Raw genomic sequence first — 24,309 nt, forward strand, 5'->3', positions numbered from 1 at the left:
ATTTCAAATTGATTCCATATTTCTAGGTTTCCAGAAGGCTTTTGACACTGTACCTCACAAGCGGCTTGTAATCAAATTGCTTGCTTATGGAATATCGTCTCAGTTATGCGACTTGTTTCATGATTTCCAGTCAGAGAGGTCACAATTCGTAGTAATTGATGGAACGTCATCGAGTAAAACAGAAGTGGTTCTGACGTTTTCCAAGGTAGTGTTATAGGCCCTCTGCTGTTTCTGAACTACATAAACGATTTAGGAGACAATCTGAGCAGCCGTCTTAGGTTGTTTGCAGAGGATGCTGTCCTTAATCGTCTAGTAAAGTCATCAATAGCTCAAAACCAATTGCAAACTCGATTTAGATAATAGGTCCGTATAGTGCGAAGATTGGCAATTACGAACAACTTAAACTGGAAAGAACACAAAGAAAATGTTGTGGGGCAGAATAGTTAGAAGACGTAACAGACCTACTAAAGAGACTGCCTACACTGCTCCTACTCTTTTGGAGTACTGCTGCGTGGTATGGGATCCTTACCAGATATGATTAACATAGTACATCGAGGAAGTTCAAAGAAGGGCAGCACGATTTGTATTATCGAGAAATAAAGGAGACAGTGTCACGGACATGACACAAGATTTGGGGTGGGCATCACTAAAACAAAGGCGTTTCTCATTGCGGCGGGATCTTCCCACGAAATTTCAGTCATCAACTTTCCCCTCCGAACACGAAAATATTTTGTTGACGCCGAGCTACATAGGGAGAAACGATCATCATAATAAAATAAGGGAAATGAGATCTCGCACGGAAAGATATAGGTACTCGTTTTTTCCTTGTGCTGTTCCAGCGTGGAATAACGGAGAATAGTTGTGAAGGTAGTTCGATGAACGCTCTGCGAGGCACTTAAGGGTGATTTGCAGAGCTGCCATGTATAGGCGAAGATGAAGTGGTTTCGACATGTGAAGAAAACTTCTGAGATTGATGTGTGACCAACGCATAAACCCGATGACCAACCCACCAACCTGATAGGTCTAACCACTGTTGTATATTGCCGTATCACACTCGTCGCTCCTACTCTGCTTCGAGTTTCATGAATCATGAGTGTTGCAACAGATATTCTATTATAGCTCTCCCAGAAAAGGAACAAACAATCACGCAAAGGTAAATCAGAAACAGTACAAAACACAATTACTTATAGCATATCAATTTCAAATACACTCTAAGACAAAGAAACGACGCACCACCAAGGAATTATGGGAATGGGATGGAAACAGGTAGAGGTGATGTGCATGTACAGACAAACAAATGATTACAATTTCAGAAAAATTGGATGATTTATTCAAGAGAAATAGCTTCACAAATTAAGCAAGCAAATAACGTTTTGGTCCACTTCTGTCCTTATCCAAGCAGTTATTCACCTTGGAATTAATTGATAGAGCTGTTTGATGTTCTCCTGAGGGATATCGTGCCAAATTCTGTCCAATTGGAGCGTTAGATCGTCAAAATCTTGAGATGGTTGGAGGCCACTGCCCATCATCTTCCCATTTTCGCAATTGGGGAGAGATCTGGTGACCTTGCTGGCCAAGATAGGGTTTGGCAAGCACGAAGACAAGCAGTAGAAACTCTAGCCGGTGTGGCCAGACATTATCTTGTTGAAATGTAACGCCAGGATGGCTTCCATGAAGGACAATAAAATGGGGCGCAGAAAATCCTCGACGTACCGCTATGCTGTAAGGGTGCCATGGATGACAACCAAAGGACCAGGAGTCATGGTCTGGGGTGCCACTTCTTTTCATAGCATGGCCCCTTGGTTGTCATCCGCCGGTACCCTTACAGCATAACGGTACGTAAAGAATTTTCTACGTCCAGTGTTGTTGCCAACCATGGAAGTCATCTTGAGCTTACATTTCAGCCTGACACGACACAGTTTCTACTGCTCGTCTTGTGCTTACCAAACCCTACCTTGACCGGCAAGGTCACCCAATCTCTTCCAATTGAGAACTTCTGGAAGATTATCGGTAGGGCTCTCAAACTATCTCGGTAGATCATCCGTCAACTCCGTCAATCAATGCCAAACGGAATAACTGCTTGCGTAAGGGCCAGAGGCGGACCAAAGTGTTATTGAGTGGGTCAGTTTGGAAAGCTCTTTCTCTTGAAGAAACCATCCAATTTTTCCTACATTGTAATAATTAGATTTAAAACAGCCGACCCGTTGCAAAGGATAAAGTAATCTTTACCTAGGTTTCGATAAGTTTAAACCTATCTTCTTCAGAAGTCGGCACTATTATATTAACATGGAGTAATACGTCATTGCCATTACTCCATGTTAATACACTCCTGGAAATTGAAATAAGAACACCGTGAATTCATTGTCCCAGGAAGGGGAAACTTTATTGACACATTCCTGGGGTCAGATACATCACATGATCACACTGACAGAACCACAGGCACATAGACACAGGCAACAGAGCATGCACAATGTCGGCACTAGTACAGTGTATATCCACCTTTCGCAGCAATGCAGGCTGCTATTCTCCCATGGAGACGATCGTAGAGATGCTGGATGTAGTCCTGTGGAACGGCTTGCCATGCCATTTCCATCTGGCGCCTCAGTTGGACCAGCGTTCGTGCTGGACGTGCAGACCGCGTGAGACGACGCTTCATCCAGTCCCAAACATGCTCAATGGGGGACAGATCCGGAGATCTTGCTGGCCAGGGTAGTTGACTTACACCTTCTAGAGCACGTTGGGTGGCACGGGATACATGCGGACGTGCATTGTCCTGTTGGAACAGCAAGTTCCCTTGCCGGTCTAGGAATGGTAGAACGATGGGTTCGATGACGGTTTGGATGTACCGTGCACTATTCAGTGTCCCCTCGACGATCACCAGTGGTGTACGGCCAGTGTAGGAGATCGCTCCCCACACCATGATGCCGGGTGTTGGCCCTGTGTGCCTCGGTCGTATGCAGTCCTGATTGTGGCGCTCACCTGCACGGCGCCAAACACGCATACGACCATCATTGGCACCAAGGCAGAAGCGACTCTCATCGCTGAAGACGACACGTCTCCATTCGTCCCTCCATTCACGCCTGTCGCGACACCACTGGAGGCGGGCTGCACGATGTTGGGGTGTGAGCGGAAGACGGCCTAACGGTGTGCGGGACCGTAGCCCAGCTTCATGGAGACGGTTGCGAATGGTCCTCGCCGATACCTCAGGAGCAACAGTGTCCCTAATTTGCTGGGAAGTGGCGGTGCGGTCCCCTACGGCACTGCGTAGGATCCTACGGTCTTGGCGTGCATCCGTGCGTCGCTGCGGTCCAGTCCCAGGTCGACGGGCACGTGCACCTTCCGCCGACCACTGGCGACAACATCGATGTACTGTGGAGACCTCACGCCCCACGTGTTGAGCAATTCGGCTGTACGTCCACCCGGCCTCCCGCATGCCCACTATACGCCCTCGCTCAAAGTCCGTCAACTGCACATACGGTTCACGTCCACGCTGTCGCGGCATGCTACCAGTGTTAAAGACTGCGATGGAGCTCCGTATGCCACGGCAAACTGGCTGACACTGACGGCGGCGGTGCACAAATGCTGCGCAGCTAGCGCCATTCGACGGCCAACACCGCGGTTTCTGGTGTGTCCGCTGTGCCGTGCGTGTGATTATTGCTTGTACAGCCCTCTCGCAGTGTCCGGAGCAAGTATGGTGGGTCTGACACACCGGTGTCAATGTGTTCTTTTTTCCATTTCCAGGAGTGTATAATAGTGCCGACTTCTGAAGAAGATAGGTTTAAACTTATCGAAACCTAGGTAAAGATTACTTTATCCTTTGCAACGGGTCGGCTGTTTTAAATCTAATTACGTGGAACCGTTGCTGTTACGCAGCTATGTTTAAAATAATGAATACATTGTAATAGTTTGTTTCTCTGCACATGTACATCACATATACCGATACCCGTCCCATTCGGATAATTCCTTCGTGGTGCGCATTTCTTTTATTTCTTTACCTTTCTATTTGTACACTTTGGGCAGGTAGTGCCCCACAGATCGTACATATATGAAGAGACTCATTTTCAGAACCTCAAAGATTTGATGAAAATAAATCTTTATTTCCTACTGGTTTCGGTCATCTGATGATCTTTACGCTTCATAAAATGGCCATTGAAATTGGGGCGTCATGACGGCGAGATGCAACAGAGGTCAAATTGGCGCAAAGTGCACTAAATGCTGGGGTACGCAACGGAGTAATGTTTCAGCACAGCTGCACCGAGTAGGTAGGAGTAATCTACTTCCCGTTTATAAAAAAGATTACGTAGCAGGTTTCTCATTCATAAATCTGGTTGTTTGTGTTGTGACTCGTGTAAGAAGAAGAAGAAACGCCAAACAGCACATTTGCAGTTCGACAGTGGTTGGATAATGGCCTCTCCAAATTGCCGTTTATCGTTCTGCGACTTCTGAAGTGTTAAGCTTTGTGGTTATGCCCTGTCTTCAAGGCCTCAATGACGTTATCTTTCAACAAGATAACGCAAGACTTCATGTCACCCGTTCTGTCCCGACATACCTTGATACAGAGTCGTCGCCTGCTGCCCTGGGGAGCATTTCTTCCAGAATGAAAACATCTGGTCATGGGTTTCCGACAGACGGGAACGACAGCACATGCCAGCCACAATGATTGATGAAATCTGGCACATACTTGAAGCATCAAGGAATGCCGTACCGGTATCACCTACAAATTAAATCAAGTATCCTTCCTACTGCACTGTATATGTGCTGCAAGAATAATTTCATCATTTGCTATCCTCTTTGGTGTTGGAACTTTAACGACAAGCATTGTATTTACAGCAGCCTAAACTTTAACGACAAGCATTGTATTTACAGCAGCCTAAGTGACAATGTTCTTACTGCAGACTTACATAAAACAAAACCATCCTGTATCAAAAGTGAAATGCAAGAAACGTTTTACTGTAGACGGCAGTGATTCAGGATGATTTTTGTTTTATGTGACGCTGCAAAAAGAATACAATTATATCGTGTTAACTGGTTCATCTGCCACGTCTTGGTACAACAGCTTCATATTATAAACAAAAGGTAATAAATTGATACCGGAAGAAGATTTTGGCAATAGAAATCTTCACATTAAAGAGCAGTTTATATGTATGTGAATAAAAGTATATTTTCGGGAATTTTCGGAAGTCATAATTTACGGAAATAATGAAGCAGTGTATATTAATTATATTTACATTTTGTGCAGCAGAATAATTTTATTGTATATGTTTGGATTTTTTAAAGTTCTACCAGGTGAACTCAGAACAGAGAAGGCTAGCTAGCTCTGGGCCGTTGTGCCAATCTGAATGTCAACAACGTACACCGCCTATGTAGCAGACGTCAGGGCATGAGGCGAACATTGTCACGAAATATCTCCGAGCGAGGAAGGCAGAAATGCCAACATTGCTGTGCTACATAACAAAGCACTGTGAAGTAACACTACATAACTTCATTGCTAGAGTGCCACTGCAAAGTCAAATGCAGGCAGAAAGATCCGAGACTGGCACCACAGAACAATTGCTGAATTACTACAGCGAAGCAAGGAGCTCTCACGGGACCGATAAACGAGGGAAAATGCGCTCATACAACCAGAGCCACCGCGTCACAGGCGCATGCTTGGTTTTTTCAGTGACGAGGCTTTCGGGAGACACACACACATTCAGTAATGCTACAACTCTGACCATGTCGCTAGAGCCAAAGAGAGCGACAGTCTACTAAGTTTCAGTGAAACCACAATAAGCCGATCGATGATGGTCTGCCTGCTTCCTGCTTACTGACTTCAACACGGAGACACAGCCAACCTGATGCATACTACACACGTGGCCTACTGTTCCTGCCTACGGAATCATTGCGGACGAGAAGACTACTGTGCAGCCAGCCCTCCTTCACTACAGATCAACGCGGATGATCTGCAAGCTGTCATCTCCACAGAGGGCAGGTGCGGTGTGTTCGTGCAGCTTCCTGGTCGACTCGAGGACGTCTGCTGCAGTCTTTGTCTATCGATGCTGGATGATATGGGCCTTGTCTTCACGACAACAAACATCGTGGACCACAGTCGGTAGTGTCCATCTGAGCACACGTCGGACTATTTCCGAAAGCTGAGGTGGAAGCCACACTGTGTCGCAGAATGTCTGGGTAGGCGACGCCCAGCTGCTGCCAGCACAGGATGCGACCATCGCTCACTGACCTGCTGGGCGATGTCATGTCTCACTGACGAGGCATTTGCTCTTATGCCCAGCTGCGAACAGCTGCCCGTCGGCCTGAAGACACTACTAACACTGTAAACTCAGCATGATAAATAATGTTATTGCAGATGTCTGTTTCACTGACGTCTCCAGGCGTAAGCTGGACCACTCAAGACACACACCATTCTCAGTCACCTTATCACAACGCGACGCCAGCTCCCCACGTCGTAACATTAGTGTCAGGAAGTGACTGCAATATTGGTGTCAGAATTGGCTGTCATATCACGACTTCAGTGACAGTGGAGCCGTACATGCTGCCATTTCTGTGAATATGACTCGACTACTGTGGGGCTGCAGTTCCGGCAAAATGACTTTTTTGACACGTGTCTAGTTGTATTGATAGGTGTACGATAAAGGGAGTGAATGCAGAGAATGGCCAAAGGTTGTGTGAGTCAATCTGTATCGTTTTCAACAAATGCTATATTTTGTTGTGAACCTTACTCACTCATTGTTGTAAAATATGGGATAGTAACATTCATGAGTTGCCAGGGTGAAAGGTTAGGTTGTAATAAGTGTTTGATGATAGTGTATTTAAATGTCAGCATCACCGCTTTAAGTATCTCTCTCTTGTTAGATTTTGTGTTACAGTCAGCGGGTCAACCATGTCGTTGTCGATTCCAGGGTGTTGCCCAGGAGGAATCATGGAGAATATTATTAAAAGCTGTAGTAGCTCATTTACAGAGCGACTCGCGAGCGCTAGGGACGTACTTAAGAAAGTAAAGGCTATAGATACAAACTGGACAGCTTGAGAGGAGATAAAAACGATCGTAGAAGAAAGAGAGAGAAGGAAATAGCTTATCATAAGACTCCAGAGGAGCTGCAAAGAATGCGTGAGGACTGGTTGATTGAAAATGAGCCTTGAGACGTGAGGAATAAGATTATTATAGGGAGGATGGAAAGAAGGGACATAGAGGAAGCAGGGAGAAGGAAGAAAGATGAGTTACAGTTGAAAAGTGCTTGTGTTGGATTATACACTGACAACAGGTGTCAGGAATCGGAGGTTGTGAAGGTTCCGTCTCATGGATGAAGGCTCGGTGCTTTAAATAATAAGGCTTTCGGAGCTCAAAGATACATTCAGTCGCGCTGCCAGTCTGTCTGTGTTGCTAGAACCAGAGAAACCACGACATAAGCTGGTCAATGATCGTCTGCTTGCCACCTGCTTGCCGACCTCAACACAGAGACACAGCCAAATAATGCATACCACAGCCGCAGTCTGCCATTGCTGCCTTCTCAATCATTGCGGATGAGAAGACTACTGCTTCACTACGGGTCATCGTGGTTGTTTTGCAAATTGTCATCTCCAGACCAACCACGTGTAGAGCGTTTGCGCAACTTAAATATCGACTCGTGAACATCTGCTGCAGTCTTTGTCGATCCAAGGTCGGCAACAGACTTCCTGGAGCGTAGTCGGCAGTCTCCACGTGAGTCTTGGAGAGCGATGTGGTGGGAGCCGCTTTGCGTCATGGAACGTCTTGGCAGGCGATGCTTTCTGACCCACCTGCTGCCGCCAGTACAGCGCGCAGCCATAACTCATTGACTTGCGGGGCAACATCATGTTCCGCTGACGAGGCATCGGCACTTATTCGCGGCATGCGCGCTTAGGCTAGGCGCAAATTGAGACGCGTATAGCGCGTGTGGCGCGACGCAGCGCAGCGCGCGTTTTTGTAACATCCCAGGTTCAAATGGGACCGCGCAAACTGCGACGCGACGCGACTGGGACGCGACACACGCCTGCGCCAGGTCGCGCGGCGTTGTGGCTGAGGCAGTTTCTCGCGCCGCGCGTCGCGCTTGCCTCGCTAGCACCGTGGGAAATTTGAGGAGGGGAGCGGAAAAGTAGCCCGGCCATATGCTCACATCGGAACGGCGCATATCAGCAGTGGCAGTCTTTTTGCCTTACTGCGTACTGAATTTTATTGCTTTTGGGTAGTGTTTCGTTTTTCGCCATTTAAACGTTAGCACGTTATACTTTTCTGTTATTTATATCTGCATAGTTTTGTTTTGTTTTTCTTGTCAAGAAAAATGTGTACTTCAGTAACTGATGAGCCATTGGCCGCTGGAATTGCACCATATGCCTCCGCGATGTTTTCAGATCGCAAGAAGGGACAGAGGGTAGTGAATAAGGAAGCAAGGAATATTATAAAATCATGTGATTAAGAATCAAGGCAGGAAAGTAAAGCAAGGCTATATTCTCGCTGCCTAGTAAACTAGCGTATCTGTACGATCTGTTACAAAAATAAGAAAGGGATAATCTCCACAGGTTTGATCCCATTGTTCTTGTGGTAAAAAGCGTCCAAGATCTGAAGTATAGAAGTTTCGCTGTGATTACTCTGATATGGATGTAATAATGTAATACGACACACTGTACTACATGCATGTGAACAACATATTTCCACTGCAAGCTGGAAACAGTCGAAAAGCAGTCACAGATAACAATGTTTTAATTGGTTCGCCGTGATGAGAAAAAGCATTTCAATTGTTGCATGGACATTATCAGCATTAATAAATTAATTGTACAACAACAAAAAAATGGTTCAAATGGCTCTGAGCACTATGGGACTTAACTGCTACGGTCATCAGTCCCCTAGAACTTAGAACTACTTAAACCTAACTAACCTAAGGACAGCACACAACACCCAGCCATCAGGAGGCAGAGAAAATCCCTGGCCCCGCCGGGAATCGAACCCGGGAACCCGGGCGTGGGAAGCGAGAACGCTACCGCACGACCACGAGATGCGGGCTGTACAACAACAGGCTATACAAATGAAGAAAATGGTCGGTATTATTACGAAAGTAGGAATATCCTAAAAGAGTGTTATGATTAGATATATTTACAGAATGAGACTGATATATTTAATTTGTTGAAATGTGCTGCTGACAAAGGCAGATCTAATTTCACGACAATGGTTTTCGAACTCCATCTCACAAGGCACACATGGCTAGCTTGTGCATTCCTGTCGCGCGCATTATCCTTCGCTGCTGACAATACACTGACCATTGTGTTGTGCGACAGATCAATTGTTTATTTTTCTCAATAACAACTATTTTATTCGCGATCACGCTTTTTCAGTTTGGCAAGCCATAGGTGAGTAAACAGTATCTGGCATGTGCCTATCATTCCGCCTGAAGGAACGCTCGTCGTTGTTTTAATATTGCTCAGATCAAGAGAAGGAATAAAATCCTTTGGTACGTTTCCATTCCCGTCGCTCAGTGTTAAAAATACGGTGGGTTACGGGGATTCACCAAAATTCCAACAGAATCTGTTTTTGTGTGAGCTGTTAACCTTTTCTCATTCGAAGAAGCATCACCATTTATGAGTAAAGGCCACAGTTCTCTTGGTGACAGGTTTAATTGTACTTCCTTTGTCACAGTGTAATTTGCCAAACACATCTCACAGCAGCTATTGCGACATAATTCCGAAACGGAGGGACTCATTAAACAAGTAATTGGCAATCACAGAGCTCAATAGCTTACGAAAAACCTCATAGTATCGGTTTGCAGCAACATAAAAGAAGAAATTTCATGTTTATTTTCATACTAGGAAGCTCTTGTTTCTCTAGCTGTCGGTAACTCAAAAAATTACAGTCACTGGATTGAAATAAATAAAAAACGAAGTATAAGTAGTGATATATCGCCATAGATAAGAAAGTGTAGTGTGTTTAATAATTGGCAAAACACTCTCCTCCTTGTGTGCTATCATTCGCCAAACTTTCTTTTCTATGTCTCGAGCGGTTTAGGAGATACGAGAGATGTTGCGAGTATCTCATTCTCGCGGGCATGAGATCGAAAGTGAGCGCGCTACATGGCATCTATTTTCTCGAGATCGGGGGCAGATAGAGATCTCTTCCCAAGTCTAAACAAAAATTCAGCATGTTAGCTACATTTCAAACGCAGCAACATATGGTGTAATACGCACCAAACGCAAAATCTTAGCGACCCCTAATTTTCGTTGCAAACTTTTTGAGTTTTGCGTAGTGTCTTACTAAAATGTGTACATCACAATAAGAATGATCATTAGCGAGGTGATGGGCACTTCGCCACGAAGCTGACATATAATGCTACAAGTAGCAAAACTCATATATTTTCAGAGAATAGTTTCTGTCAAATCGTTTGAGAAAGATAGAGGTTTTGCGCGCTTCGGTTCAGTCAGCGCAGAGCGTCGCCAGACGGCGCGTGCGAAGTGTGTGTACGCGTCGCAATATGCTCTGGACCAGCGCGACCCGTGCGGCACGTGCGTGTCGCGCTGTAGTGTCGTGTCACGTCACACGTGCTATACGCGTCTCAATTTGTGCCTAGCCTATACGCCTGGCAGCCAACCGCCATCGTGAAGACACTTCTAACTCTATAAACTTAACATGATAAATAAGTGTTACTGCAGAAATCACTGTGTCGGTGGCGTCTGTGGGTATAAACTCTACAACTCGCCCACACTTCTTTCTTAGCATCTTGTTCATAATGCGACCCCAGTTCCATACTGTGGCGTATAATATATTGAAGAGCCAAAGAAACTGGCACACCTGCCTAAAATACTGTAGGGCCCCCGCGAACACGGAGAAGTGCTGCAACACGACGTGGTTTGGACTCGAATAATGACTGGAGAGTTTGGTGGCCAGCAGAAGTGTTTAAACTCAGAAGAGTATATTGTCCTGCTGCAATTGCCCAAGTCCATCGGAATGCACAATGGACATGAATGGATGTAGGTAATCAGGCAGGATGCTTACGTACGTAACACCTGTCTAGACATATCAGGGATCCAATATCACTCCAACTGCACACGTCCCACATCATTACAGAGCCTCCACCAACTTGAACAGTCCCCGTCTGACATGCAGGGACCATGGATTCATGAAATTGTCTCCATACCCGAACACATCCATCGGCTCGATACAATTTGGAACGAGACTCGTCCGACCAGGCAACATGTTTTCAGTCATCAACAGTCCAATGTCGGTATTAACGGCCCCAGACGAGGCTGACTCACATTTTCTGTATCACATTATGGGTTGGGTTGTTTGGGGAAGGAGACCAGACAGCGAGGTCATCTGTCTCATCGGATTAGGGAAGGACGGGGAAGGAAGTCGGCCGTGCCCTTTTAAAGGAACCATCCCGGCATTTGCCTGGAGCGATTTAGGGAAATCACGGAAAACCCAAATCAGGATGGCCGGACGCGGGATTGAACCGTCGTCCTCCCGAATGCGAGTCCACCAGGCGAGACGTAAAGCTTTGTGTCGTGCAGTCATCAAGGGCACACGGGTGAGCCATTAGCTCTGAAAGCCCATATCGATGATGCTTCGCTGAATGGTTCGCACGCTGACACTCGCTGATGGCCCAGCACTGAAATCTGCAGCAATTTGTGGAACGGTTGCAGTGTCCCGCTGAACGATTGTCTTCAATTGTCGTTGGTCCTGTTGTTGCAGGATCTTTTTTCGGCCGCAGCAATATCGGAAATTTGATGTTTTACTTGATTCCTGATATTCACGGTACACTCGTCAAATGGTTGCACTGGAAAATCCCCACTTCATCGCTACCTCAGAGATGCTGTGTCCCATCGCTCGTGCGCCCACTATAACACCAGGTTCATACTCAGAAATCTCGATAACCTACCAATGTAGCAGCAGTAACCGATCTAACAACTGCGCCAGACACTTGTTGTCTTATATTGGCGTTGCCGACCGCAGAGCCGTATTCTGCCTGTTTACATGTCTCTGTATTTGAATACGCATGCCTATACCAGTTTCTTTGGAGCTTCACCGTACAACTGCCATATAGTGTTACATTTATTTTTCTCTTTCGACAGGAGTTTATATTGTGTGCATTTATGGAAAATTTCCGCTATTTGCGAGTTTTTCTTCTTTAGTTTGTGTTGATGGTTACAGATTCAAAACGAATGTAGTTCGAAGTAGCTTTAAGCAGTCAGTAAATATTATGCTAGGTTAGCAAGCTTAGTTGAATGTTACTTAGTTATTTGTTTACTATTCTGAAAAAAATTACATCACGTGCATTGCAGCTCGACCGTGAATGCTGTTCTCGAACTACAGATGAGTTACTTGCTGCTGGGGACAGTTGTGTTGGGAGGGCTACCGACAGACATGTACCAGAGATACTAAAATACTAAAGGTACCTCAAGTACTATCCCTCCTGCGGCCACCATATCCATTACAGGAAGTACAGACTCTATCACCACTCCTATACTTATTCGTGAGTGATGCGTCAGTAGCAATCTAGAGGCCTGAAAGGGGACAGGGAGCAGGGAGAATGAAGATTATTACACCCATTCCCCTAGGAACAAGTTCCAGCTGCTGTCTTTCACGGAAACTGAAATTGAGACAATGACATATACCTCACCTCTTGAAAACCTGCCGTGGTTCATGTCAAGAAGAGGCAAACGCGAAAGTGTAGGGAGATATTAATCGTTAGCAATCCAAACATAAGGCGAATAATGGTGCTTTTTAGGTAAATTACAGCAAGAGATGGGAAAGAGCATCAGATGCACTCAGTGTGTATGACTGAATGCCTTATTCGACATGTTAAAAAGATTGTCCTGGCTGTCATCGAAGGAACTGTGGATCATCATCTGTAGATTATCGTGGACGTTGGAACAATCGATGCCTGCCAACTGGGCTCTGAGGTAATACATGAATCAACAGAGCGACCAGCAGAGATGAGTGAAAAGGACAGCCTTGTTCACGGAATTTCATTGAAGCTTATAAAATATAGAACTATCCCCAGAACTGATTGGGGAGCCGAATAGAAGGCTTGAACCAAAGACAGGGTGGCAGGGAGATCTGTTTGGTGGCAAAGAGCGACAGCAATAAACTCTGACAAACCGCCCTCCCCCTTTCCAGAACCGTCCCCTGGCTCCGCGTTTTACCTCGCATCTTTGATCTTTGTATGTGCCTTACTGTTGCTTTTGGACAGTTGCGCTTTCCAGAGTGACCATCCATTGTTCGTCTGGACTCACATTCGGGAAGAGTGACGTTTAAAATCACTTCTGGCCGATAGATTTAGGTTTCCTCAAGTCGCTCAAGATTAAAGGCGGGGTGGTTTCATTTGAAAAGGATTTTCCACCTCATCCCCCGCCCAATCTGAGATTGTGCTTCGGCTCTAATGACCATGTCCTCGAAGAAACGTTAGGCCCAGATCTTGCTACCTTCCATCTCAACCTGGTCCAACTTCCACCACACTCAACAAGTTGGTCTTTGAGCTTTTCTTTTTGGATTTGTCCTTCATTTATGGAAATCAGTGTGTTGGAGACGATATTGTGTACAAAACATTCTCGCTCTGCATATTGGCTATGAGGTGTTAACTTCCTAATTGTTGTGGAACCTAGTTACCTGTCATCTGCGGGCTCAGAGGCAATCGAATACGCGTGTTCTGCGTGTTGCAATGTATTTTAGGTTTATGTTTAGTGCTGGAAGTACTGGAAAGTGGTATTATGGGAAAAAAGCCATCAAATCCACTGTTTGGTAGTCGAACAACAGGCAACAAAGGACAGATAGCCAGAATACTTAGTTTCAGCGAAAGATATCCAGGTTCTGAGTGAGTGAATAAAATACTACCACACCTGGCAGCGTGGTTCGTGACTCCACACAAGTGGACGTAGGAGAAGGCCAAGGTTGTTTCGACTACGCTACACTCCTTACATATCCTCTGTTCAGTCCCGATCTTCCTCCATGCAATTTCTGTATTTTGGAATACTGAAAAAAGACATCCGTGGCCGCCGAGTTGCTTCGGACAAAGAGGTGCACGGCTGGGTATTATCATGGTTCCGTAGGCATTGGTCGTCTTGTCTCACAGGGGGCAAATGAATTAATGGTTATGGCATTTACTTTTGAAACAATACAAGGCTATTTACTTTTTTCCATTTGTCTCATTTTCATTTGAGTGTCCCTTATACAAGAACAGTAATTTGAATACTTGTCACAAATGCTGCTCTGATTAACAAAACTTTCCCTTCACGTATATCATTAATCCGAAGAAATGACGTGTCTGGAAAGGTTCCAGGGACGATGTCTTATGCTCCCCACCTAACAGGCTGCAACAGTCTCCAATAGGTATTAGCAAAAAGGAGCTAGGAGACTGACATTCTGATGTTTTGCGTCTGAGAAGTGAGAGCACTGGGGACAAATTTTGTGTTTGTGATATTGGAGTGGGGGGGGGGGGGGGGGGAGGGTAGGAGGGTGGATATACTCGACGGTGAGTACGATGCGCTTGAATGTTAAGATCAAACAAGCAGCATTACAAACTTCTGCAGTCACCTCTAGTTGTGTCTTTCAGCTGCCAGTCTGCTAATTGGTGCCATAGCGAGTGCATCGGTTTCAATCTTTTGTTGCTGATTTCTTTATACCGTATTATACTGAGTCTGCGAATTTTGATTGGCTGGCTTGAGGAACAAAGGATCGGCATTAAGTTTTGTTTTAAGCTCCGCAAAACAACAGCCGCAAGCGACCGTCTGCAAAGGGGGGCTTTTGATGAGCAAGCTCTTTGACAAGCAAGAACATATAAATGTTTTAATCAGTTTAAAGGTGAATGGGTGTGTATGGAGGATGTCGAACACTCAGGCCGACCGTCACAATGCACAGCTCCATAAACGATCGCGAAAATGCGTACAGTGATCCATAACGACAGAAGGCAGACAACTCTCAATGCATGTGGGACTTGTCAGCAGCTTCTAGTTGATGAATTGGACACAAGACGAACTGCAGCAAGTTCACTCCTCGCCTTTTGAACGTTAACCTAATTGACCCGCCGTGCGGGGTTGCCGCGTGGTCTTTGGCGCCTTGCCACGGTTCGCGCGTCTCCACCCGTCGGAGGTTCGGGTCCTCCCTCGGGCATGAGTGTGTGTGTGTTGTCCTTAGCGCAAGTTAGTTTAAGTTAGATTAAGTAGTGTGTACGCCTAGGGATTGATGACCTCAGCAGTTTGGTGCCATAGGAACCTACGACAAATTTCCAAATTTCCTAATTGACCCTCGGCTTAAGGGGTGCACTGATCTGCGAACAATAGTTCGGGGATGGCTAGGGTCATGAATCATGGATGTAGTTGTTGTTGTTGTGGTCTTCAGTCGTGAGACTGGTTTGATGCAGCTCTCCATGCTACTCTATCCTGTGCAAACTTCTTCATCTCCCAGTACCTACTGCAACCTACATCCTTCTGAATCTGTTTAGTGTATTCATCTCTTGGTCTCCCTCTACGATTTTTACCCTCTACGCTGCCCTCCAATACTAAATTGGTGATCCCTCGATGTCTCAGAACATGTCCTACCAACCGAACCCTTCTTCTAGACAAGTTGTGCCACAAGCTCCTCTTCTCCCCAATTCTATTCAGTACCTCCTCATTAGTTATGTGATCAACCCATCTAATCTTCAGCATTATTCTGTAGCATCACATTTCTAAAGCTTTATTCTCTTCTTGTCTAAGCTATTTATCGTCCACGTTTTCACTTCCATACATGGCTACACTCCATACAAATACTTTCAGAAACGACTTCCTGACACTTAAATCAATACTCGATGTTAACAAATTTCTCTTCTTCAGAAACGCTTTCCTTGCCATTGCCAGTCTACATTTTATATCCTCTCTACTTCGACCATCATCAGTTATTTTGCTCCCCAAACATCAAAACTCCTTTCCTAATCTAATTCCCTCAGTATCACCCGACTTAAATCGACTACATTCCATTATCCTCGTTTTGCTTTTGTTGATGTTCATCTTATATACTCCTTTCAAGACACTGTCCATTCCGTTCAACTGCCCTTCCAAGTCCTTTGCTGTCTCTGACAGAATTACAATGTCATCGGCGAACCTCAAAGTTTTTATTTCTTCTCCATGGATTTTAATACCTACTCCGAATTTTTCTTTTGTTTCCTTTATTGCTTGCTCAATATACAGATTGAATAACATCGGGGAGAGGCTACAACCCTGTCTCACTCCCTTCCCAACCACTGCTTCCCTTTCATGTCCCTCGACTCTTATAACTGCAATCTGCTTTCTGTACAAATTGTAAATAGCCTTTCGCTCTCTGTATTTTACCCCTGCCGCCTTCAGAATTTGAAAGAGACTATTCCAATCAACATTGTCAAAAGCTTTCTCTAAGTCTACAAATGCTAGAAACGTAGGTTTGCCTTTCCTTAATCTTTCTTCTAAGATAAGTCGTAGGGTCAGTTTTGCCTCACGTGTTGCAACATTTCTACGGAATCCAAACTGATCTTCCCCGAAGTCGGCTTCTATCAGTTTTTGCATTCGTCTGTAAAGAATTCGTGTTAGTATTTTGCAGCTGTGACTTATTAAACTGATAGTTTGGTAATTTTCACATCTGTCAACACCTGCTTTCTTTGGGATTGGGATTATTATATTCTTCTTGAAGTCTGAGGGTATTTCGCCTCTTTCATAAATCTTGCTCACCAGATGGTAGAGTTTTGTCCTCAAGTACATCGCCCTTGTATAGGCCCTCTATATACTCCTTCGACCTTTCTGCTTTCCCATCTTTGCTTAGAACTGGGTTTCCATCTGAGCTCTTGATATTCATGTAAGTGGTTCTCTTTTCTCCAAAGGTCTCTTTAATTTTCCTGTAGGCAGTATCTATCTTACCCCTTGTGTTACCACATTGAAATAAAACAATCTTCGGAGTGGAAGACACCATCCTCTCCCATCCGCTGCCAAGAAAAGCGCGCCAATTTCGCAGCAACATTAGATCAATGCTAATTATTTTTTTAACTTTCACGGTATTACCCATGCTGAATTTCTTGCATGTGGTCAGACAGTCATAGCGAAGTTCTATTGCGAAGTTTTGCAGGTAGGAAGGAAGGTGTCAGACGTAAACTGCCCGAGAGACGAAAGAACAATGACAAGTCATTACATCATGAAAATGTACTTGTTTACATCCCTCTAACTGTGAGGGACTTCCTGGGAAAAAAACAACAAAAAAAGTTGTCCTCAACCCGCCCTACTCGTCTCCTCCCAGCCCCTTGAGTTTTCTTCCTATTCCTGAAATGAAACTGAAGTTGAGGAGGCAGCGTTTTGACTGTATAGAAGAGATTCAAGCGAATTTGCAACTAATTTTGAACACTTCAGTCAGCGGGCTTCCAGTAGCGCTTCTAACAAAGAGAAAATCGCCGGAAGCGATGCATACAGATGCGCTGGCACTATATTGAAACTGATGGTGGAAATTAAAATGTAAAACTTTCCTGATTTTTACGGGTATATTCTTGGAAATTTTGTAACCACTTCGTATGCCTTACCAAGTGGAGCTTGCCTAGTACACGCTGTGTTACGCACTGTGTATTGAAACCGAATTCCGGATACTGCAGGTGTCTCATTTAAAGTAGGGGACCGCCGTGACGCTGCTGCTTCTGCACTGTACCTCTTGGGCACTGTCGGTGGTGGGTGGAGCTGACTATCGAGTCCGCCACTGGAAAATGTTTGATTATGTTCGGATAGAAGCTATCGGCAGTCACTAGAATAGAAAGATGAACATGTAACCGCCTAGCCACCACTGTTTTTGACATGCTTCCAATTTGCCAGTGCCTTTCCACTGCATTTCATCCAGTAAATAATGTCTCCTACCCTATCAGCTCCAATGGCCATCCTAGTCACAAACAACTATTTTTTGAAACTTCCTGGGAGATTAAAACTGTGTGCCCGACCGAGACTCGAACTCGGGACCTTTACTTTCGCAGGCAAGTGCTCTACCATCTGAGCTACCGAAGCACGACTCACGCCCAGTCCTCACAGCTTTACTTTACTCCTATCTTCCAAACTTTACAGAAGCTCTCATGCGAACCTTGCAGAACTAGCAGTCCTGAATGAAAGGATACCGCGGAGACATGGCTTAGCCACAGCCTGGGGGATGTTTCCAGAATGAGATTTTCACTCTGCAGCGGAGTGTGCGCTGATATGAAACTTCCTGGCAGATTAAAACTGTGTGCCCGACCGAGACTCGAGTTGCTGCAGCGGAGTGTGCGCTGATATGAAACTTCCTGGCAGATTAAAACTGTGTGCCCGACCGAGACTCGAACTCGAGTCTCGGTCGGGCACACAGTTTTTTCAGCGCACACTCCGCTGCAGCAACTCGAGTCTCGGTCGGGCACACAGTTTTAATCTGCCAGGAAGTTTCATATCAGCGCACACTCTGCTGCAGAGTGAAAATCTCATTCTGGAAACTATTTTTTTGTTACCCACAGACGACACAAGCTTGCAGCGTCAACGGCTTTTCTGTACAGCACTATTCTAGTGACACATCACTGTACTTTCGTACAATTACCTTTCATATTTGACAGTTTATTACCGTTTTGATGTATTTCCTTACCTTATAGAAAATGGATATGCAATACGGTGACTGTTAAAACATGCCAAAATGCATTTTTGATTGACAAATTGTAGTACACAATAATACATGAAGACTACAACCAAGTAATTAAATAATATACACGTAGATAGTTGTCATAAGGTTAAAGAAAATACAAGGTATAAGAAAATACAGTTTCTTCTTTTCGTAATTCCAGATTTATCGTTTCAATGCGACGAATATTTCGCTGATTCTTACCTTTGCGATCGATGGCACAAAAGTTGTCAGAGGCCATTGTCCAGCAAGAACTGGCAGACAGTTCAGCTAAACATTCATTCTTCTTTAGAACATTCATGTTAAGAATCTTGAGCTCGGAATATCGTGGCAAGCCGAGTGTTGCAACCTGCAGAAACGCGTAAAACATTTTTCAGAAGAAGGAAAGTCATTTTCATCAGTGTACCATCAGGCGGATGAAGTGCAGCTAAATATATCGTTCTGAACAAAAAATAATATATGAAAAGAACAGTACATGATAAGACAAGTTAGAACATGTTTCAGAGAGAGTGCTATTTTTCAAGAACGAGAGCTCTAATAAGCAGCAATTTAAGAAACACCGTGCCATATGATAGTATCTATTTAATGTCTCTGAAAGCTACTTTAATATCACAAGAGATTTTAAAAAATACAAAGGCCTAACACCCCTTATCGTTACTAGAATGAAATTTCGTTCAAGAAACATCCCCCAGGCTGTGGCTAAGCCATGTCTCCGCAATATCCTTTCTTCCAGGAGTGCTAGTTCTGCAAGGTTCGCAGGAGAGCTTCTGTGAAGTTTGGAAGGTAGGAGACGAGGTACAGGCGGAATTAAAGCTGTGAGGACGGGGCGTGAGTCGTGCTTGGGTAGCTCAGTTGGCAGAGCACTTGCCCGCGAAAGGCGAAGGTCCCCAGTTCGAGTCTCGGTCTGGCACACAGTTTTAATCCGCCAGGAAGTTTCATCCCTTATTGTTAACTCACATCTCGCTATTTTAATGGTGAAAAACATGCTTGAAACTTCACAGAGTCTGACACTCAAGCATGACTTTTTCACCATATTTCTGCAATACCCATTTCCGTTGAGAGTAGCATAAACGATTAGAGAATCAAATCGCTTGTGGACAGATGACTGGCTTAGATAAAATAGCACGGTGATTTTGGAGCCATCAGTTGCGAAGTCTGCATGGAGTCTCCATCACGGCAGCCCGTACATATGGTTTTTACATGCTGTTGGCATCTGCTGCGTTATGGAACCCTAAGGACCTGGATGTACTGCAGTAGGGCCTAAAACCTAGGATTCAGCACTCTAGCTGTACGATCCTACAAGTGGAGCGAACAATATTGACCCGTGATCACTATGAACTATGCGTTTCTTGAACTTGGCTGTCTATCTGTGTTTGGTTCCCGCCGTTGTTGCGGTTATGCCGCAGTTCTTCCTCCTTCTACGCGTGGCAGCAGTGATGTGTATCGATATTTGCACCGTGTACCATCTTTGGTCTTGTGCATATTGTTTCTGGCTAGGGGGTCTACAGGTAGTCGGTCGGTTGGTGAGGACCAGGGAGGATATCTCCATGCGGTGCAGTCGGCTGGATCCGCTGGCGGTTCCTGCGCAGTGTCGGAGCGTGTGTGGAGCCGTCTGAGCTTCGTGGCTCACCAACCCAGGACGTCAAAGTTGAGTGGTGTGTTAAGTACTCAAGCCACGTCCGTTATGTTGTGTCGTTCGTTTCGGTGGTTCGCTGTTGGGGAGCTTTTCCTGTGAGCAACACCGAGTGTTTGTACTGGTGAAATCGACCCGCCATGCAGTGGAATTAACTATATTGGTTCACTAGAATTCAAGTGCAGCAGCGAAGTTTTCTGCCTTGTGGCCGTTAGTGTTCTGGTTACCTGCCCTGGCCACTGACGTCAATTCAGGTAGTGTTCCTTTTTTGGTGAAGTGTACCAGCGGAATTTTCTGCGTTGTGGTCGTTAGTGTTCCGATTACCTGCCCTGGCCACTAATGTAATTTCAGGCAGCGTCCTTTCCTCACCTGTTGTCGCTGTCCAACATGGTGTGTAGTTTTGACAGCTTAATACATATTTCATTGTGGATAATCACGTCCGTAACAGTTTGATCTTTGAGTTTTTATGTACCGATTGGTGGCAAGCAAGTCGTTTGGCCGGTCGGTCTGTGACTGTCTCTTGGTTGGGCTACTGACGGATTGAGGGTAGTCAGGCTGACCACCTGTCTCACCTAAGTGAACGTTAATGTTTCGAGGGCAGGCGCCCCCACTCCCCCCCCCCCCCCCCCCCCGCCCCCCTCCCTCCCGCATGGGGCGTCTGAGTGCCGTTGTCTATACTGTCCTTTTCATGGGTGTTTGGTGTTTAATGGTCTATCGGTAATCTATTATAGCCAATGTTTTAAAAGAAATTTTTTTTGTGTTTTATGTAAATCAATTGTGGGCCTTCAGCCGCTTAAAACCTTATTCTTAAATTTAGTTATTGTCGTTGCGCCGCTTTTTCATTTAATGTGCGTTCGGCCATTGAAAACTTAAAGATTAAGGTATTTTTAAATTTTTGGAAAATCGACTGTGGGCCTTCAGCCACTTAAAGCCTTATTCTCAAAATTTCCCCTTAAGCGAAAACATTGTGGCCTTCTGCCTTAACACATTGTTGTAATATATTTTAAAATTTTGAAATTTAATTGTGGCCTTCAGCCGTTTGTATTGCACCTTGTATATATTTGTTCCATCTAATTTTGCCTCGAGGCTTTCCGCCTAGCTGTGATTATATGTTATGTGCAATTTAAACTGCATGTCTTCAGTCACTTGAAAGTTATCTTGTTGCTTTTTAAGATTCCTTGTTTGGAGGCCTTCAGCCGTGAAAGAATTGGATTTTGAAACTCGTAGTTGTAAAGGTTCGCCTATGTGCCGTTTTGGTTTAAAAGTGTTATTAAACTACAATAAATAACAATTTTGAAGTGAAACTGACAGATACCTTCTTTGGCCCTTTCCACAATCCTAATCACCTGTTTTGCCCAGCGGGTTTAGCGGGCGTCTCAAATATGTCTGTTTTGTTGGGAGGTCAATAAGATCTTTGCACGTCGTTGAGTATGGTCCTCCAAACGTAGTGACATTCTGTGTACAGTATTATCCACCCAACAAGCAAAAAAGTAAATTGCATGCGATTGCCACTGCAACTCTCAACAGGCGTTCCCCCCTTACCAGACCGGTCTGGCCATCCTTCAGAGGGGATCCGGCAGACTCGTCGATGCAGACGGAGTGTACGGCGCCGCTCAGCTCCAGCGGCCTCTCCAGCAACGCCACCGCCACGGCTGGCCCACTTCCAGTCTCTCTCTGGTAGCCCGGTTGCAGCAGCACCCGTGAGATCTGTGAACAGGAAAGGTGGCGTCAATTAGTGGACTTACACGGCGGTTTAGCACATCGTCAGTGTGGTGTCACCGCCAGACACCACACTTGCTAGGTGGTAGCCTTTAAATCGGCCGCGGTCCGTTAGTATACGTCGGACCCGCGTGTCGCCACTGTCAGTGATTGCAGACCGAGCGCCGTTACACGGCATGTCTAGAGAGACTTCCTAGCACTGGCCCCAGTTGTACAGCCGACTTTGCTAGCGATGGTTCACTGACAAATTACGTTCTCATTTGCCGAGACGATAGTTAGCATAGCCTTCAGCTACGTCATTTGCTACGACCTAGCAAGGCGCCATTATCATTTGCTGTTTATCTTGTGATGCATGTACCCTCAGACTGATGTTCACCAATTATGGATTAAAGTTAAGTGTTCCAGAAGCTACGTACTTTTTTTACTAGACTCAACTCCTTTAACTGTTCCAGACCTCCCTCCAGCATGCGTGAGCTTAAACGCGTGCCTTTCGGCTTCCTCTCATAGTGGCTTGGCTGTCTTGCCAAGTCACAACACTCAGCACCAATACTTAGAAACTATACCGAAGCACCAAGGAAACTGGTACAGGAATGCGTAATCAAATACAGAGATACGTAAACAGGCAGAATACGGCGCTGCGATAGACAACTCCTATATGGGACAACAATTGGCTGGCGCAGTTGTTAGATCGGTTTCTGGGCTAATACAATGGCAGGTTATCAAGCTTTAAGCGAGTTTGAACGTGGTGTAGTCGCCGCAAGAGCGATGAGACACAGAATCTCCGAGATAGCGATGAATGGGGATTTTACCGTACAGCCATTTCACGAGTGTACCGTGAATATCAGGAATCCGGTAAAACATCAAATCTCCGAAATGGCCGCTGCCCGAAAAATATCCTGCAAGAACGGGACCAACGACCACTGATGAGACACGTTGAACGTGACAGAAGTGCAACCCTTCCCAAAATTGCTGTAGATTTGAATGCTGGGCCATCAACAATTGTCGGCGTGCGAACCATTCAACGAAACATCAGCGATACGGGCTTTCGGAGCCGAAGGCTCACTAGTGTACCCTCGCCGGACGCGTCAACATCGACTTTGGGCTATTGCCGACTGGAAACTTGTTCCCTGGTCAAACGAATATCGTTTCAAATTGTATCGATCGGATGGACGTGTACGGGTTTGGAGACAACCTCATGAATCCATGGACCCTGCATAGCAGCAGAGGACTGTTCAAGTTGGTGGAGGCTCTGTAATAGTCTGGGGCGTGTGCCGTTGGAGTGATATGGGACCCCTGATACGCCTAGATATAACTCTGACAGGTGACACGTACGTAAGCATCCTGTCTGCTCACCTGCATCCATTCATGTCCATTGTGCATTCCGACGGACTTGGGCAATTTCAGCAGGACAATGCGACACTCCATACGTCCAGAATTGCTACAGAGTGGCTCCAGGAAACTCTTCTGAGTTTAAACTCTTCCGCCGGCCTCCATACTCCCCAAACATGACCATTGTTTAGCATGTCTAAGATGTCTTGCAACGTACTGTTCAGAAGGGATCTCCACCTCCTCGTACTCTTACGGATTTATGGACAGCCCTGTAGGATTCATGGATTCAGTTTCCTGCAGCACTACTTCAGGCATTAGTTCAGGCCGTGCCACGTCGTGTTGCGTCACTTTTGCGTACGATATTCGGCAGGTGTACCAGTTTCTTTGGCTCTTCAGTGTAGTTCACTGACTGTGACTTCTTCACATCATCTACATTAGTATCTAATGGCGAGATATGAAAATTTGTGACAGACTGGAATTCGAAACCCGATTTCCCGCTTATCGCGAGCGGTAGCCTCAATCAGTTCGGCTACCTGTGCACACTCTCCTGGGCGTCTTAAACTTCAGTATGTCACACTGTCTACAACTTTGTTCTGTCGCCCACTACAATAACATTGGTCTCGATTCCTCGTTCTCTGTTCGAGAGTACAAGTAATGTTGCGAGCGTTGGGTGATCAATTTAGTGAATGATGATGTAAGGTTTGGTCAGTATGTGGAGCGTGCACAAATAGCCGAAGGGGTTAAGGTGACCACATGCATTAAGTGTGAAATCTAAGTTCGAGTCACAGTATGGCACAAATCTTCAGATGGCACTGTTAGGTAGTCGCTCTAATTTTAACACGCATAATATGTACATATTTATCAAATGAAAATGGGTAAAATATGTATGAAAAATATGTAATATCTCGAAAATATTTTACCCAATATTGAACATAAAACAATAATTTAAATTGAAATCGACTTCGGAATGACACCAAAGCCTACTACCTTATCTTAAGATACACTTAAACGTAGA

At 45.3% G+C, this 24,309-nt stretch overlaps 1 protein-coding gene across 1 annotated transcript in view; it reads right to left on the bottom strand.

The window, feature by feature from the left end:
- The window catches only part of LOC124792195 (serine protease 53-like), a 132,702-nt gene that overhangs the window by 6,797 nt on the left and 101,596 nt on the right, over window positions 1–24,309 (bottom strand). Inside the window, exons 13-14 of the mRNA XM_047257924.1 lie at window positions 21,789–21,953; window positions 18,818–18,962 (exon numbers count right to left, since the gene is read on the bottom strand). Of these exons, the coding sequence (XP_047113880.1) occupies window positions 18,818–18,962; window positions 21,789–21,953 (310 nt within the window). The remainder of the gene's footprint in view (window positions 1–18,817; window positions 18,963–21,788; window positions 21,954–24,309) is intronic.

This window comes from Schistocerca piceifrons, chromosome 1 (genome assembly GCF_021461385.2).
Source record: "Schistocerca piceifrons isolate TAMUIC-IGC-003096 chromosome 1, iqSchPice1.1, whole genome shotgun sequence".
In the NCBI taxonomy this organism is placed as follows: domain Eukaryota; kingdom Metazoa; phylum Arthropoda; class Insecta; order Orthoptera; family Acrididae; genus Schistocerca; species Schistocerca piceifrons.